Below are 11,883 nucleotides of genomic sequence, written 5' to 3' on the forward strand. Positions count from 1 at the left end.
CACTTAGATTAAAAAAAGGTGTTTTCTCTAATTTGCATAAAGATAACCACAATTGGTATGCTGCAGAGGAGACAAATGTCGTCTTTCCACCACAAGGGGGTAAATATTGTTTCTCCATCAGTCAGTCTGTGAGTAAATGGCCCCCGTCATGTAGAGATATTGATTGTCATCGTAGTCTATTTTGACTAGTTGTTCACTATTGTCTATAGACACAGAGGCACAGTCTTTTCTAGAGAAAAAAAAACGGAGGTGGAAAATATGCACAAAGAGCCCTGTCACAGAAAAGTCCACCGTCTCCTCGTCAAAGAGGACAAATATATTTCTCCGCAAGAACACACCTACTTCCATACCCAACAAAACCTGTTCCCAATTTCCCACTCATGTACCACACGGACACGACGGCAGGTGTTAGTGATGGGAATGGTTCCTTGGGCATTGAGGTGCCTCAATGTGCGCGCACTGATATGATTGGTCAAAGAGTGAGTCTTTGAAGCAGTAAGGTGTGGCCTCGCGCTGTCCCCCCCCCCGCCGCCGCCGCCCCCCTCCCCCCCGCAAAGCTCGCAAGCAGCAATCGACCATAGTGGAGTGGGAGGGATTGTGCGTAAACAACGACTCGAGGAGGAACACTCACCCCACCTAAAGACATTTATGCTTTTACCCAAATATGAAACTTTGTTTCGTGTGTTGACTGCATCCAACTGAACGTCGGAATTAATTAATTTGAATTAACTGTCATTAGCAACTTTATGAAACTTCAAAGGAACGTTCCCACTGAGTAGCCTACACTTGATCAACGGAATTTCTACTTGTCAAACTCGTTCTTTCAGCTGGTCTAGCTACCAAGAACCGAATTAACAGCATTGCAATGTGGCGGTCCTCGTTTGACTAAAAATAGCTTGAGCAAGACGTCAGTAACAGTATCCTCCCGGGTCAGTGCCGCGCACTAGGCGGCTAGTGTGCTGCACTCCAACTCGGGACAGACAACTATCTCGGGTCACTAGCGGCTCCTGTCAATACATAGAGGTAAGTAGGCTACTCATGCATAACGGGCCTTTTGTGAAGACTACCGCAAATAGCCTATAATAGCTATTTCTCATGAATCTCTTTGGTAATTGTTGAACAAAGTTATTGTTGCACTATTAATTGCTAATAATTTGAATGTTTTCTCGGAATTATGGTATGTTTTTCCGAGTTGTAACCAACAAACATTTTCTGACGACCTTCCTTTTTATTGCTTTGAGAGCTGTTGCCACAGCAACAATTCTTGCCTTTCCTGGTGCGGGAAAGTTTTTTTTCGCAGCGAATGCGACTTCGGATGCGATGTTATCTTGATAAAGCTTTGATTATAAGGAACTCACTGTAACACTAATCAAAATGTTTCACCTCCCTGATTCTGCACTTTTAATGTGTAAACGTGCTCTGCTCAAGGTCGAAACGCACGTCGAAAACAGAGTAGAGTAATAATAATGGATAATATGGCGATTATTTAGAGTTGCAATACTAGTGTGGTTTCACTCTCAAATCACGGTATTTAGGATTAGCCTTATTCTCAATCACAGTTTTGTGGAGGGGGTAAGAAGTGGCGCAGAGAGGGGGTTTGTATTGGTTGGTTGAACAGTTGCGGGTGTCAGCTGCTTGTCGAGATCAGTGCTGTAGCCTTCTTATAAAAAAGAACAGGGGGTTCATTACCTCGAAATGACAACACAAAGTGACTACTATGTGTACCCTTAAAGCGCTGAGTTACTGTCCACATATTATTTAGGTCCTTCACACCTGTTGTTACAGTAAAATGCTCAGCCAAAATACCCCGCTTTTCAGGGCAACTTTGTGGCAGTGCCATTGAAGCTGCATGACACAGTTATGTGGATGGGAATAGCAAGATAGGATATTCTGCCAGTTGCACACACACACACACACACACACACACACACACACACACACACACACACACACACCGCTGAGATGCTGGAATCCATGTGAATTAAAATAAGATTGAAAGACCTCATTGACATTGACAACAAAAACAGGTTCTGTTCTGCATGTCATGTTACGTTGTTGCTAAGGAGCATAGTTCCAAACAGAACCAAGTATTTGTTATCTGCAGATTGTGTACATGTTGTGGTATGGTTAGGGTGTCTCTTTTAGGAGGGGCAATCTGGGATTGGTACATACATTTTGGGGATTTTATATATATATATATATATATATATGCTCACAAAGCACAGCCTCAATTCTTCGTGGCATTGATTCCACAAGATGTCACAAAGACATTCCTTCAACATTCCTTTGAGATTCGGGTCCATGATGACATGATTGCAACACGCAATTCTTGCAGATTTTTCAGGGGCACTTTCAAGCTGTGAATCTCCCGTTCTACCACATGCCAAAGGTGTTCTATTGGATTCAGATCCAGTGACTGGGAAGGCCACAGAAGAACACAGAACTCATTGTCATGTTCATGAAACCAGTTTGAGACGACTTTTGCTTTGTGACATGGTGCATTGTCATGCTGGAAGTAGCCATTAGAAGATGGGTAAATTGTGGCCATGAGGGGATGCACATGGTCAGCAACAATACTCAAATAGGCTGTGGCATTCAAGCAATGATTGATTGTGTTAAGGGGCCCAAAGTGTGCCAAGAAAAACATTCCCCACAACATTACACCACCTCCACCATGAGAAGGTGTACAAGTGTTCTTAATAAAGTGTCCAGTGAGTGTGTGTGTGTGTGTGTGTGTGTGTGTGTGTGTGTGTGTGTGTATATATATATATATCATATAAAAGAATATAACTTATGCATGCCTTTGAGCTTAGTCCAACTGTCATATCCCATCAGAACCCCAAATATAAGCCTGTTTTATGTCATTGTTTGTAAACAAAGCAATTGTAAACAAACACTGTATAGCTTTAAAACATGGTTACAGCTATTATTTTGATCTCATGGGAGATCAGTCCTTGCACCCATAGCCCTGTCTTTGAAATTGAGAGTGGTTACATTTATCCAGCCCCATCCCTCAGCTGTTTACCAAAAAAGTGATGGGGAGACCACTTTGTTGTTGTTTAAGATTATACCTTTAAGGGATTCCCATGGAGGATTCAATTCTAGACTATGTTGAAGTTTTCTTTTCACGAGAGCTTTGAGAGGTGTTAGCTTGCTTGCTCCTCTTTGACATCAGGATGTTTCTGCAACATATTGTCCACATTTATCCCTCACGTTTTACTGAGGAATAGGCCTATTCCTCAATATGTTCCCTAATATGTTTTCCAGTCAGTCTTTACATAATGGTGAGGAAGGCATTTGGACTAGCAGGGGCTGGCAGTTAGATAGCCACTACTTCCCAGACAACAGAAGCCATTGTTCCCTGCTGAGCCCCCCCTGGGCTGCCACCGCCGGGCATTGTGGGAAGGGGATCTCAGATTCTCCCTGGAGAGGAAGGAGCGTTCGTTGTTTCCTGTTTGCTACATCCCACGGTGAAAGCACTTCCTGTCTAATGAGGGGGGAAAAGGTCTGTCAGTATGACCCTTTCCACAGAAGCCGCTTCTATGAAGGAAAATATTCCACCGTCGTTCGATTATGATCATAGTCAGTTGATGCATTTATGGGCAACGCATGGTCACTCATTGGGTCTGTTCTGCAGGTACCTGAGGGCAAACATGCCTCCCCCCCCTCCTCCCCCTCCCCCTGCACCGCCGCCCCCACCTCCACCCATTGCTGCCTCTCCACAGGTAAGACTTGTGTTAATGCATGAACACACATACACATACTTATACACTCTCATTGACAATCATAAACACACACGCACACACACACGCTCTCTCTCTCTCTCTCGTTATTCCCATTGACTGTCAACCACCTGGCAGTTATTTGCATTATTAATCAGAGGTACAGTTACACACACAAACACACACTCGTAGGAACAGGTATAAGCACACACAGTGGAACAGACAGCAGACACTCCGTACCACTGTGGTGTCATATTTCCAGAGTAGTCTCTCAGCGTTCTCATGTTCAATGAGTCTCCTCGACTGGCAGACACGACCTGTGAAAGTAGGACAACTCACATAGAAATATACAACTGGCCATTTTGAACACTACAAATATACTATAAAAAAATTGTATATTTGTAGAAATATACTAGACCTCTGGTCTCCGGATCAACATCTTTGAAATTCCACAGTGAATATGGGTCATATTGATGTTGACAATAGAGGAGGGTGTATATGTTGATGTGGTGAGGGTTTGAGGAGGGTATATGCCATTATTTCATGTATGAGAGTGTTGTTGGTCTCATCTCTCTCTCTCTCTCTCTCTCTCTCTCTCTCTCTCTCTCTCTCTCTCTCTCTCTCTCTCTCTCTCTCTCTCTCTCTCTCTCTCTCTCTCTCTCTCTCTCTCTCTCTCTCTCTCTCTCTCTCTCTCTCTCTCTCTCTCTCTCTCTCTCTCTCTCTCTCTCTCTGACAGTCACGTTCAGACCCCCCTAAACTCCAGGGCAGCGAGGCGGGGGGCAGGAATGCCCTGTTGGCAGACATCCAGAAAGGATCCAGGCTCAAGAAAGTCACACAGGTCAACGACCGCAGCGGGCCAGTCTTTGACAGTAAGAACACCTTCTGTTAGTTGGTGTGCGTGGCTGAGTTTCACTGCTAAATGACTCTCACATGGGGACAGTGACTCATTCTCATATGAATGGAGGACGTAAACAAGGAGGGAAGAGAGAGAACATGCGTCTGCTCGGGGGAGTTGGAGAGAGACGGGGAGGTTTGAGAGAGGGGGAGGAGACCCAGGGGAAGGACAGAGACAGATGGGTCAGTGTGTCAGAGAGAAGTAAGACAGAATGAAAGTGAGGAGAGGGGATAAGAGTAGGACCGAGATGAAGACTGGGGGGAAGTAAGAGTGAGAAAATGAGAAAGGTGGAAGCAAAGTGAAGTGTGCAGTGAGATAGTTGATAGGGCTGTAGATAAGGCCATACTGTTTATCTCCTCAAGAGTTATATTTGAGCTCAAGGTCACTCAGGATGCTCTTGCTAAAGTCATCACACACACACACACACACACACACACACACACACACACACACACACACTTCAGGAAGGAATTTCCAGTCGCAGATAAGGACATGACCAGAGCAGGAAACTACAGTATATGGTGAGAACACATGGATGGAAATATGCACTCCCCACGTTTATATAATAAAATGCAAATGCTGTTGTGAGTTTACACAAGTCAGTATACATACAAAGAAGGGTTAAAGGGGTCTTAAAACCCCAAGTCAGAACTATGCAAAATACCAGCATGAATTTAGGCATTTATCAGTCTCTCTCTCTCTCTCTCTCTCTCTCTCTCTCTCTCTCTCTCTCTCTCTCTCTCTCTCTCTCTCTCTCTCTGTGTTGTTTCCCAGAGCCCAAGGTGAGTGGTCGAGATGTGTCTACCAGTGGGGGCTCCTCTCAGGGGGGCTCAGGAGGAATGTCACCCGTGGTGCCCTCCTTAGGGGGGCTGTTCGCTGGGGGGTTCCCCACTCTGAGACCCACAGGCCACAAGACCCCACAGCATAACCCAGGTCTGTCTGTCTGCAATATCTACAGTATCTATTCATCTGTCTTTCTTTCTATCTGTCTGTCTACCCTTCTCTCTGTCTGATCAACAGTATTGTGTGTGTGTGTGTGTGTGTGTGTGTGTCAGTCTGTCTTTGTGTGTGTGTGTGTGTGTGTGTGGGTAGGCGGGTGCGTGCGTGTGTGCGTTGTTTGTTATACTGCTACTTTATACTTCAATATTTGTTATTGACTGAGTACTTGTATTGTGCCTACCACTTATTGCCTAATTGTGTATTATTGTGTGTTGTTATTTTTACTTTGATATTTCACTGTACTGTTGAGAGGTAGCTTGTAAGTAAGCATTTCATTGCACCGTTTACAACCTGTATCCTGTGCATATGACAAATAAACCTTTATTTTACCTACTTTAACCGCGTTCATATGTGTGTGTGTGTGTGTGTGTGTGTGTGTGTGTGTGTGTGTGTGTGTGTGTGTGTGTGTGTGTGTGTGTGTGTGTGTGTGTGTGTGTGTGTGTGATGGTTGGAAACTAGGTCTGGTAGTAACTAGAGCACGATAACTGGCAACATGACAGTTGTCGGTTCAGTTCTCTCATCAGCTATGTACTGTTGTTAACTGTAGCCTAAGTAGCTCTGGGTAAGAGTCTCTACTAATGCTTGATTTTCACAGTCTCTCGCTCTAGCTCTTCTGCGGGTCTGAAGCCTCTGTGGAACCCTCCTACGTCATCAGACAGCGGCCATACCTCTGAACCCTCCTCACCCGCTCACAGGCCAGCGGAGAGAGCAAGTCCCGCCCACCGCCCTTCCCCTTCGGCCTCTGCCCCTCCCTCCCCCTCTCACAGCAAACCTCCCCCCATCTCCTCTCTCCCACCTCCTCCTCCTCCTCCCGCCTTCCAGGACCGACCCAGCAACAAACCTCCCCCTCTCCCCACTTGTCCACCCCCGCCCCCTCCTCTCCAGGTCACCAAACCCACCTGGCTCCCCATTCAGCACCCCCACCACCACCACTCCATACCACAGCCCTCCACCCCACCTCCCCCTCCTCCTCCCCCCTCTGTACCCCCATCTTCTCTCCCAGACAGTTCCTCTAGTTACTTCTACCTTCCGCCCCCCTCCCCCGTCTCGTCTGAATCAAAGTTCCCTATCTTTCGGGACAGTCCTTTAGGACCCCCTCCTCCTCCCCTCCCTGCCTCCTTCACCCCTATCTGCCCATCTTCTCTACCTCCTCCGCCTCCCAAGATGCCCCCTGTCCCATCCCCTGCCATGCGGCCCGGGGTGCCCCCCCTACCCCCCTCCTACCCGTGCACTGCCCCTAGTCGACGCCCACCAGCTGTACCCAGAAGTGCAGGTATGAGAGTATAAGAACAACCACCTAGAATGAAATCATTATCTGTTTATTCGGTTTTATTGATCCAGGCAATCCTGGAGTCTATAAAACATAGCAAATGACATAGAAATCACATGCATCTGAAAAACACATACACATACACATATAATATAATTAAGAGTATAGGTTATTAGTGGGATGTTCTATATTGCCCTGACATTGTCTTTTCTCTTCACAATCAGGTGTGGGGCGGTTGGCTCCCCCTCCTGCCCCCCCGGCCCGCTCCCCCTCCACTGAACTGTCCAGCCGCACCCCTCCCCCTCCACCTCCCCCCCTGCCCCCCGCCAGCCTGAGGAACGGACACCTACACAGCCTGGGTGAGAGAGCCTTTACCTCATCGTCAACATGTCATAGAGAATCACACTGAGTGATAGACAATGATGTCATAGAGAATCACATGAGTAATAGACAGTGATGTCATAGAGAATCACACTGAGTGATAGACAGTGATGTCATAGAGAATCATACTGAGTGATAGACAGTGATGTCATAGAGAATCACACTGAGTGATAGACAATGATGTCATAGAGAATCACACTGAGTGATAGACAATGATGTCATAGAGAATCACACTGACTGATAGACAATGATGTCATAGAGAATCACACTGACTGATAGACAATGATGTCATAGAGAATCACACTGAGTAATAGACAATGATGTCATAGAGAATCACACTGTAAACACTGTGCCTTTTTAAAATAGAACGAAATATCTCCATAACCCTAACATAACCTATACCAATTTAAATGGTTATAGCTTAAAAATATTATAAGCATTAAACAGCTGTATTCAGGTAAGCTACTCTAGCATGACGCCGCTTCACCTGAACTACCTAACTAGTCTTATAAGTCGTGGAACGATTCAGGATTTTTTTTTAAGATTTCCCGCATCCGCGGAAATATAGTGCCGTCACAGAAAATCAAACCGCCGCCCATTGCAATTAAAACAGTTTCAAACTGTTGTATTTCATTTTGAAGTTGCCACTATTCATCGTTTTCACGCAGTGATTATTAATGATCATAATCATGACCATTGTCAATAGTGTTGGAATAGTGTCACACACAGCACATAGTATGTCTAGAATGATAGATGCTCTATGTGTGTAAGGGAGAGATAGGAAGATGAAGAGACTGCTTTGGACTGACAATGTTACCTTTTTATAGTGTGTGATAATTCTCTCTGATTCTCTAACCTTTTAGATGACTTTGAGTCCAAGTTTCAGTTCCACCCCATGGAAGACTTTCCCCCTCCTGATGAGTTCAAGCCCTTTCCACGGACCTACCCTAGTAAAGAGAACAGAGGTGTGGATACTGTGTGAATGTGGGTTCTGTCTGAATGTGTCTTAGGCAGGGCACAGGGCCCCCAAAACCCCATCCAGGGTTGCCATTACCATCTATTGAGTTCTATAAGGCAAAACATTTTAGGGCAAAACAGATCCAGATGAGGAACCTGCCCTGCCTATTCAACACTGGTGTGTGTGTGTGTGTGTGTGTGTGTGTGTGTGTGTGTGTGTGTGTGTGTGTGTGTGTGTGTGTGTACTTGTGTCAAAAATGGGCTATTGTCAAGATGATTTTTTTTCCTACCCCTCCCTCTATCCTCCCCCACAGTGACCCCTAAACCCCCCGCGATCAGGACACACCTCCGATGAGACATGAGCCAAGCAGCTGGCCGAAGACCTCCTCTTCCACAGTCCATTATGGCCATGCAGATGTCTCTGGGTGTGTGTGTGTGTGTGTGTGTGTGTGTGTGTGTGTGTGTGTGTGTGTGTGTGTGTGTGTGTGTGTGTGTAATCCTCTGTCCCTCCCTATACTGGCTACAGTATGTGACTTCTAACCTTTTCCAGTGTGGAATGTTTTGAATGTGTGTGAGAGGAGGGCTGTCCCCACAGTGCCTTCTCTCTCTCTCTCTCTCTCACACACACACACACACATACACAAACGGACAATGTATCCCCATGGCTAAGTGTGAAATATTCTATTCTTTCCTCTCCAACTGATTCCTCCATTAAGCTCAAATGTGAATGATATCCATTGGGAACTCCTGTGTATTTTGTGTTCAGGTCCATGCCAACTGGCTTGCAACAAGCAGTCCCCTACAATTCACACATATATGGCAATGACACAGAGTTGGATACATGTTTCCAGCACTGTTTTTTCATTCAGAATGAGTGTTAGTGTGTGCTCTCGCGTCAGACACATGACCAGACATCCCTTTAAAAAGAAATGTATCTCATGGAGACTAACCTGGAAAATAATGGTTAAATGGAAAGAAACAGCACTGCAAACCTTCTGAACAACACACCTTTTACAGTGGTCATGATAACTAAAATACTGATGTGGACAAAATGTAAATGTATTTATCTATTCTTGTTGTTAAGTGTCTTTTTTTACTACTGTGTGTAATCTTTGAGTGAGGCATGTGATACTCATCCTGTTGTTTTGTTGTTTTATTTTCTGTCAGAAATGTCCTGTATTAACACTTTAGCAGACAGTGCCACCTACTGGAACAGCGTGATAAGCATTGTTTAGTTCTGCCAGTGAATAAAATACTATTGTTTTGATTTGTTTAAAAAGTTGAGATTTTATTGATGTATCAAGTGTACACAAAAGACTTGAATGGTGCAAATACCACATATTTAATATGCACACACTCAAAAAGCTTTTCAGGAGTGAATACTTTAAAGAAAACTAAATTAATCTCCACTAGTTTGTGAAATAAAACAGTCTCTTTAGGAGCATATTACATGGTATCTAAAATAAAATACCATGTTCACCCGAACCACAACAATACACAGAGTATCTTCTGTCACAAAGATCAAATTATTTTCATGACAACATTTCTTCCCAACAAAACTCCAAACTAGATCAATATTAGACAGGGGAGAGGGACAGGGTAATAGGTTAAAGTTCATCGTGTTTGTAGGTGAACTCTCTAGATGATATGAAACCGTCATTGTTCTCATCTTCCTTGGCAAAGATGTCCTCCACCATAGACTCATGATGAGTGTCGTTTGGAGGGTAGCCATGGCGCTCAAACTCTTTCCTCAGGTACTCCTTCACCTGGGATAGACGTGAGAGAGAGCAGATCATCACAGGTCTGCCTGTCTGTCTGTATGTGTACATATGTGTAGGTATGTGTACATATGTGTAAGTATGTGTGTGTGTGTGTGTGAGAGAGAGAGTAGGAGAGAGAGAGCGACAGAGAAAGAGTGGACAAAGATAAAGAGAGAAGAAGAAAGAGGAAGAGACAGAGGACTGTGGCCATCGCCACCACTCACCTCCTTTCTGGAGAGCTTCCAGTCATCATTCAGGTCCATCTCCTGGAAGGACTCATGTGACCTGGGCCCGTTCTTGATCTCCATGAGCTCGATGTTGAAGGTCAGGGTGCTCTCAGGGGGGATTTTACCTGAGGACAGATCAGAGCACAAGGTCAAAGTTCAGTGAAATCTCCAGGTGGATATGACCTGGGCTAGGCATCCATTTCTCAATTCCATTTAGTATTTTGGGATCGGCATGCGCAGGGTTTTCTGCTTTGGAGGGAACAAAGATAGAGGAGGGAACCAAAATACAAACAGAATTGAGCCAATGTTGTTGGTGGAGCAGGAAGCTATAACGCAAGGTGTGTAATCTGTCATCCACACAGTAATGGTCACATACAATAAGCAAAGATGCCCACTATGGCATCACACGTAACAAGGCAATGGGTGCATCTGAATAGTCTATGGGGCTTCTTCACCTTGCATATTTTCCTTCATCTTAATTAAGACTTAACTGGGGGAAAGCAGTATGGAAAAAGCCTGCCAGGAACATGCTTTCACCTGTCCAGCTCTATCAGATCTGTGCGGACAAGGAAAAGTCGACAAGCAAAAAAGCCAATTTAGACTGATTGAGATGCACATCATTTGACCAAAAAAATATATGATGGCAAGTCATTCAGGTTATGGTTATCATGGCATGGTTAGTTGATGCAAACTTTAAGTGGGTATTGTTATGAGTCAAGGGTTAGGTTATGGGTGCTTACCAGGGCAAAGCATAGCATAGTTCACATGCTCCATGCTGGGAAGTAGTCAAACTGTACGATGTTAGTTAGTAAAACCGTTTTTCAACGTTTCTAACCTAAAATGTTATTGAAAAACAGAGATGATAGTTAGTGCATTACAGGGGGACACAATTCATGTGCAAATGAAGCTATTATAGGTGTGGTATGTCTATAGAGCTATTTAAAAATAATAGCTTAAGTTTATCATTAGCAACATGTGCATATCTGGTGAGTTTGTATTTGTAGTGTTAATGTAAGGAGTGTGTTTTGTGACCATGGATGTGTGTCTACATGTTGTAGGTTACAGGGATGTGTGTGTGTGTACCTCGCCCCTCCTTCCCATAGGCCAGGGCTGGGGGTACGATGAGTCTTCTCTTCTCTCCAGCACACATGCCCTGCAGGCCTTTGTCCCAGCCCTTGATCGCCTCCTTGATGCCCAACGTAAACCACATTGGCTGTTTGTCTCCTTGTTTGCGGCTGTGGACACACACACACACACACACACACACACACACACACACACACACACACACACACACACACACACACACACACACACACACACACACACACACACACACACACACACACACACACACACACACACACACACACACACACACACACACACACACACACACACTTTTGGTGGTTTTATGACTGGCCTCTATTAAATAACCCAACTCTGTGGTAAGAGGGTCTATTCCTGCAACTGAAATACATTAACAACATGGAATGCTTACGTGGAATGGAACATCGTTCCATTTTGAAAATATCCTTCATGATGAACCAGAAGAATGTCACCATATTTCGACTTGCGATGACAGAGGAAGGGTTTGGACAAAACTACGATTTTCACCTCAGTCTCTGGAAGTTTTGCTCCAGTGACGAAGACCAGAAGAGAGGTGCAAAAC

General features: G+C 44.8%; 2 protein-coding genes across 2 annotated transcripts in view; one reads left to right on the top strand and one right to left on the bottom strand.

Moving 5' to 3' along the window:
• The first annotated feature begins 612 nt into the window (after window positions 1-612).
• wipf3 (WAS/WASL interacting protein family member 3) lies at window positions 613-9,491 on the top strand. Its single transcript, XM_083680386.1, has 8 exons — window positions 613-1,023; window positions 3,638-3,725; window positions 4,459-4,591; window positions 5,392-5,550; window positions 6,212-6,889; window positions 7,111-7,245; window positions 8,131-8,232; window positions 8,539-9,491. The coding sequence occupies exons 2-8, from the start codon at window positions 3,654-3,656 to the stop codon at window positions 8,577-8,579; spliced, it is 1,320 nt and encodes a 439-aa protein (XP_083536512.1). The 5' UTR covers window positions 613-1,023; window positions 3,638-3,653; the 3' UTR covers window positions 8,580-9,491.
• fkbp14 (FKBP prolyl isomerase 14) overlaps window positions 8,591-11,883 on the bottom strand; it is a 3,377-nt gene continuing 84 nt past the window's right edge. Inside the window, exons 1-4 of the mRNA XM_083680387.1 lie at window positions 11,713-11,883; window positions 11,295-11,446; window positions 10,209-10,336; window positions 8,591-9,990 (exon numbers count right to left, since the gene is read on the bottom strand). The exon at window positions 11,713-11,883 is cut by the window's right edge and continues 84 nt beyond it. Coding sequence (XP_083536513.1) covers window positions 9,832-9,990; window positions 10,209-10,336; window positions 11,295-11,446; window positions 11,713-11,883 — 610 coding nt within the window. The 3' untranslated portion in view covers window positions 8,591-9,831. The remainder of the gene's footprint in view (window positions 9,991-10,208; window positions 10,337-11,294; window positions 11,447-11,712) is intronic.

This window comes from Argentina silus, assembly GCF_951799395.1.
Source record: "Argentina silus genome assembly, chromosome: 11".
NCBI lineage: Eukaryota > Metazoa > Chordata > Actinopteri > Argentiniformes > Argentinidae > Argentina > Argentina silus.

Excerpts from the sequence above, each read along its gene's own strand:
- wipf3 (XM_083680386.1), top strand. The coding sequence starts at position 3,654 with ATGCCTCCCCCCCCTCCTCCCCCTCCCCCTGCACCGCCGCCCCCACCT. Across the intron at positions 6,890-7,110 it reads AGCTGTACCCAGAAGTGCAG|GTGTGGGGCGGTTGGCTCCC; the intron begins GTATGAGAGTAT and ends CTTCACAATCAG. Across the intron at positions 8,233-8,538 it reads CCCTAGTAAAGAGAACAGAG|TGACCCCTAAACCCCCCGCG; the intron begins GTGTGGATACTG and ends CCTCCCCCACAG.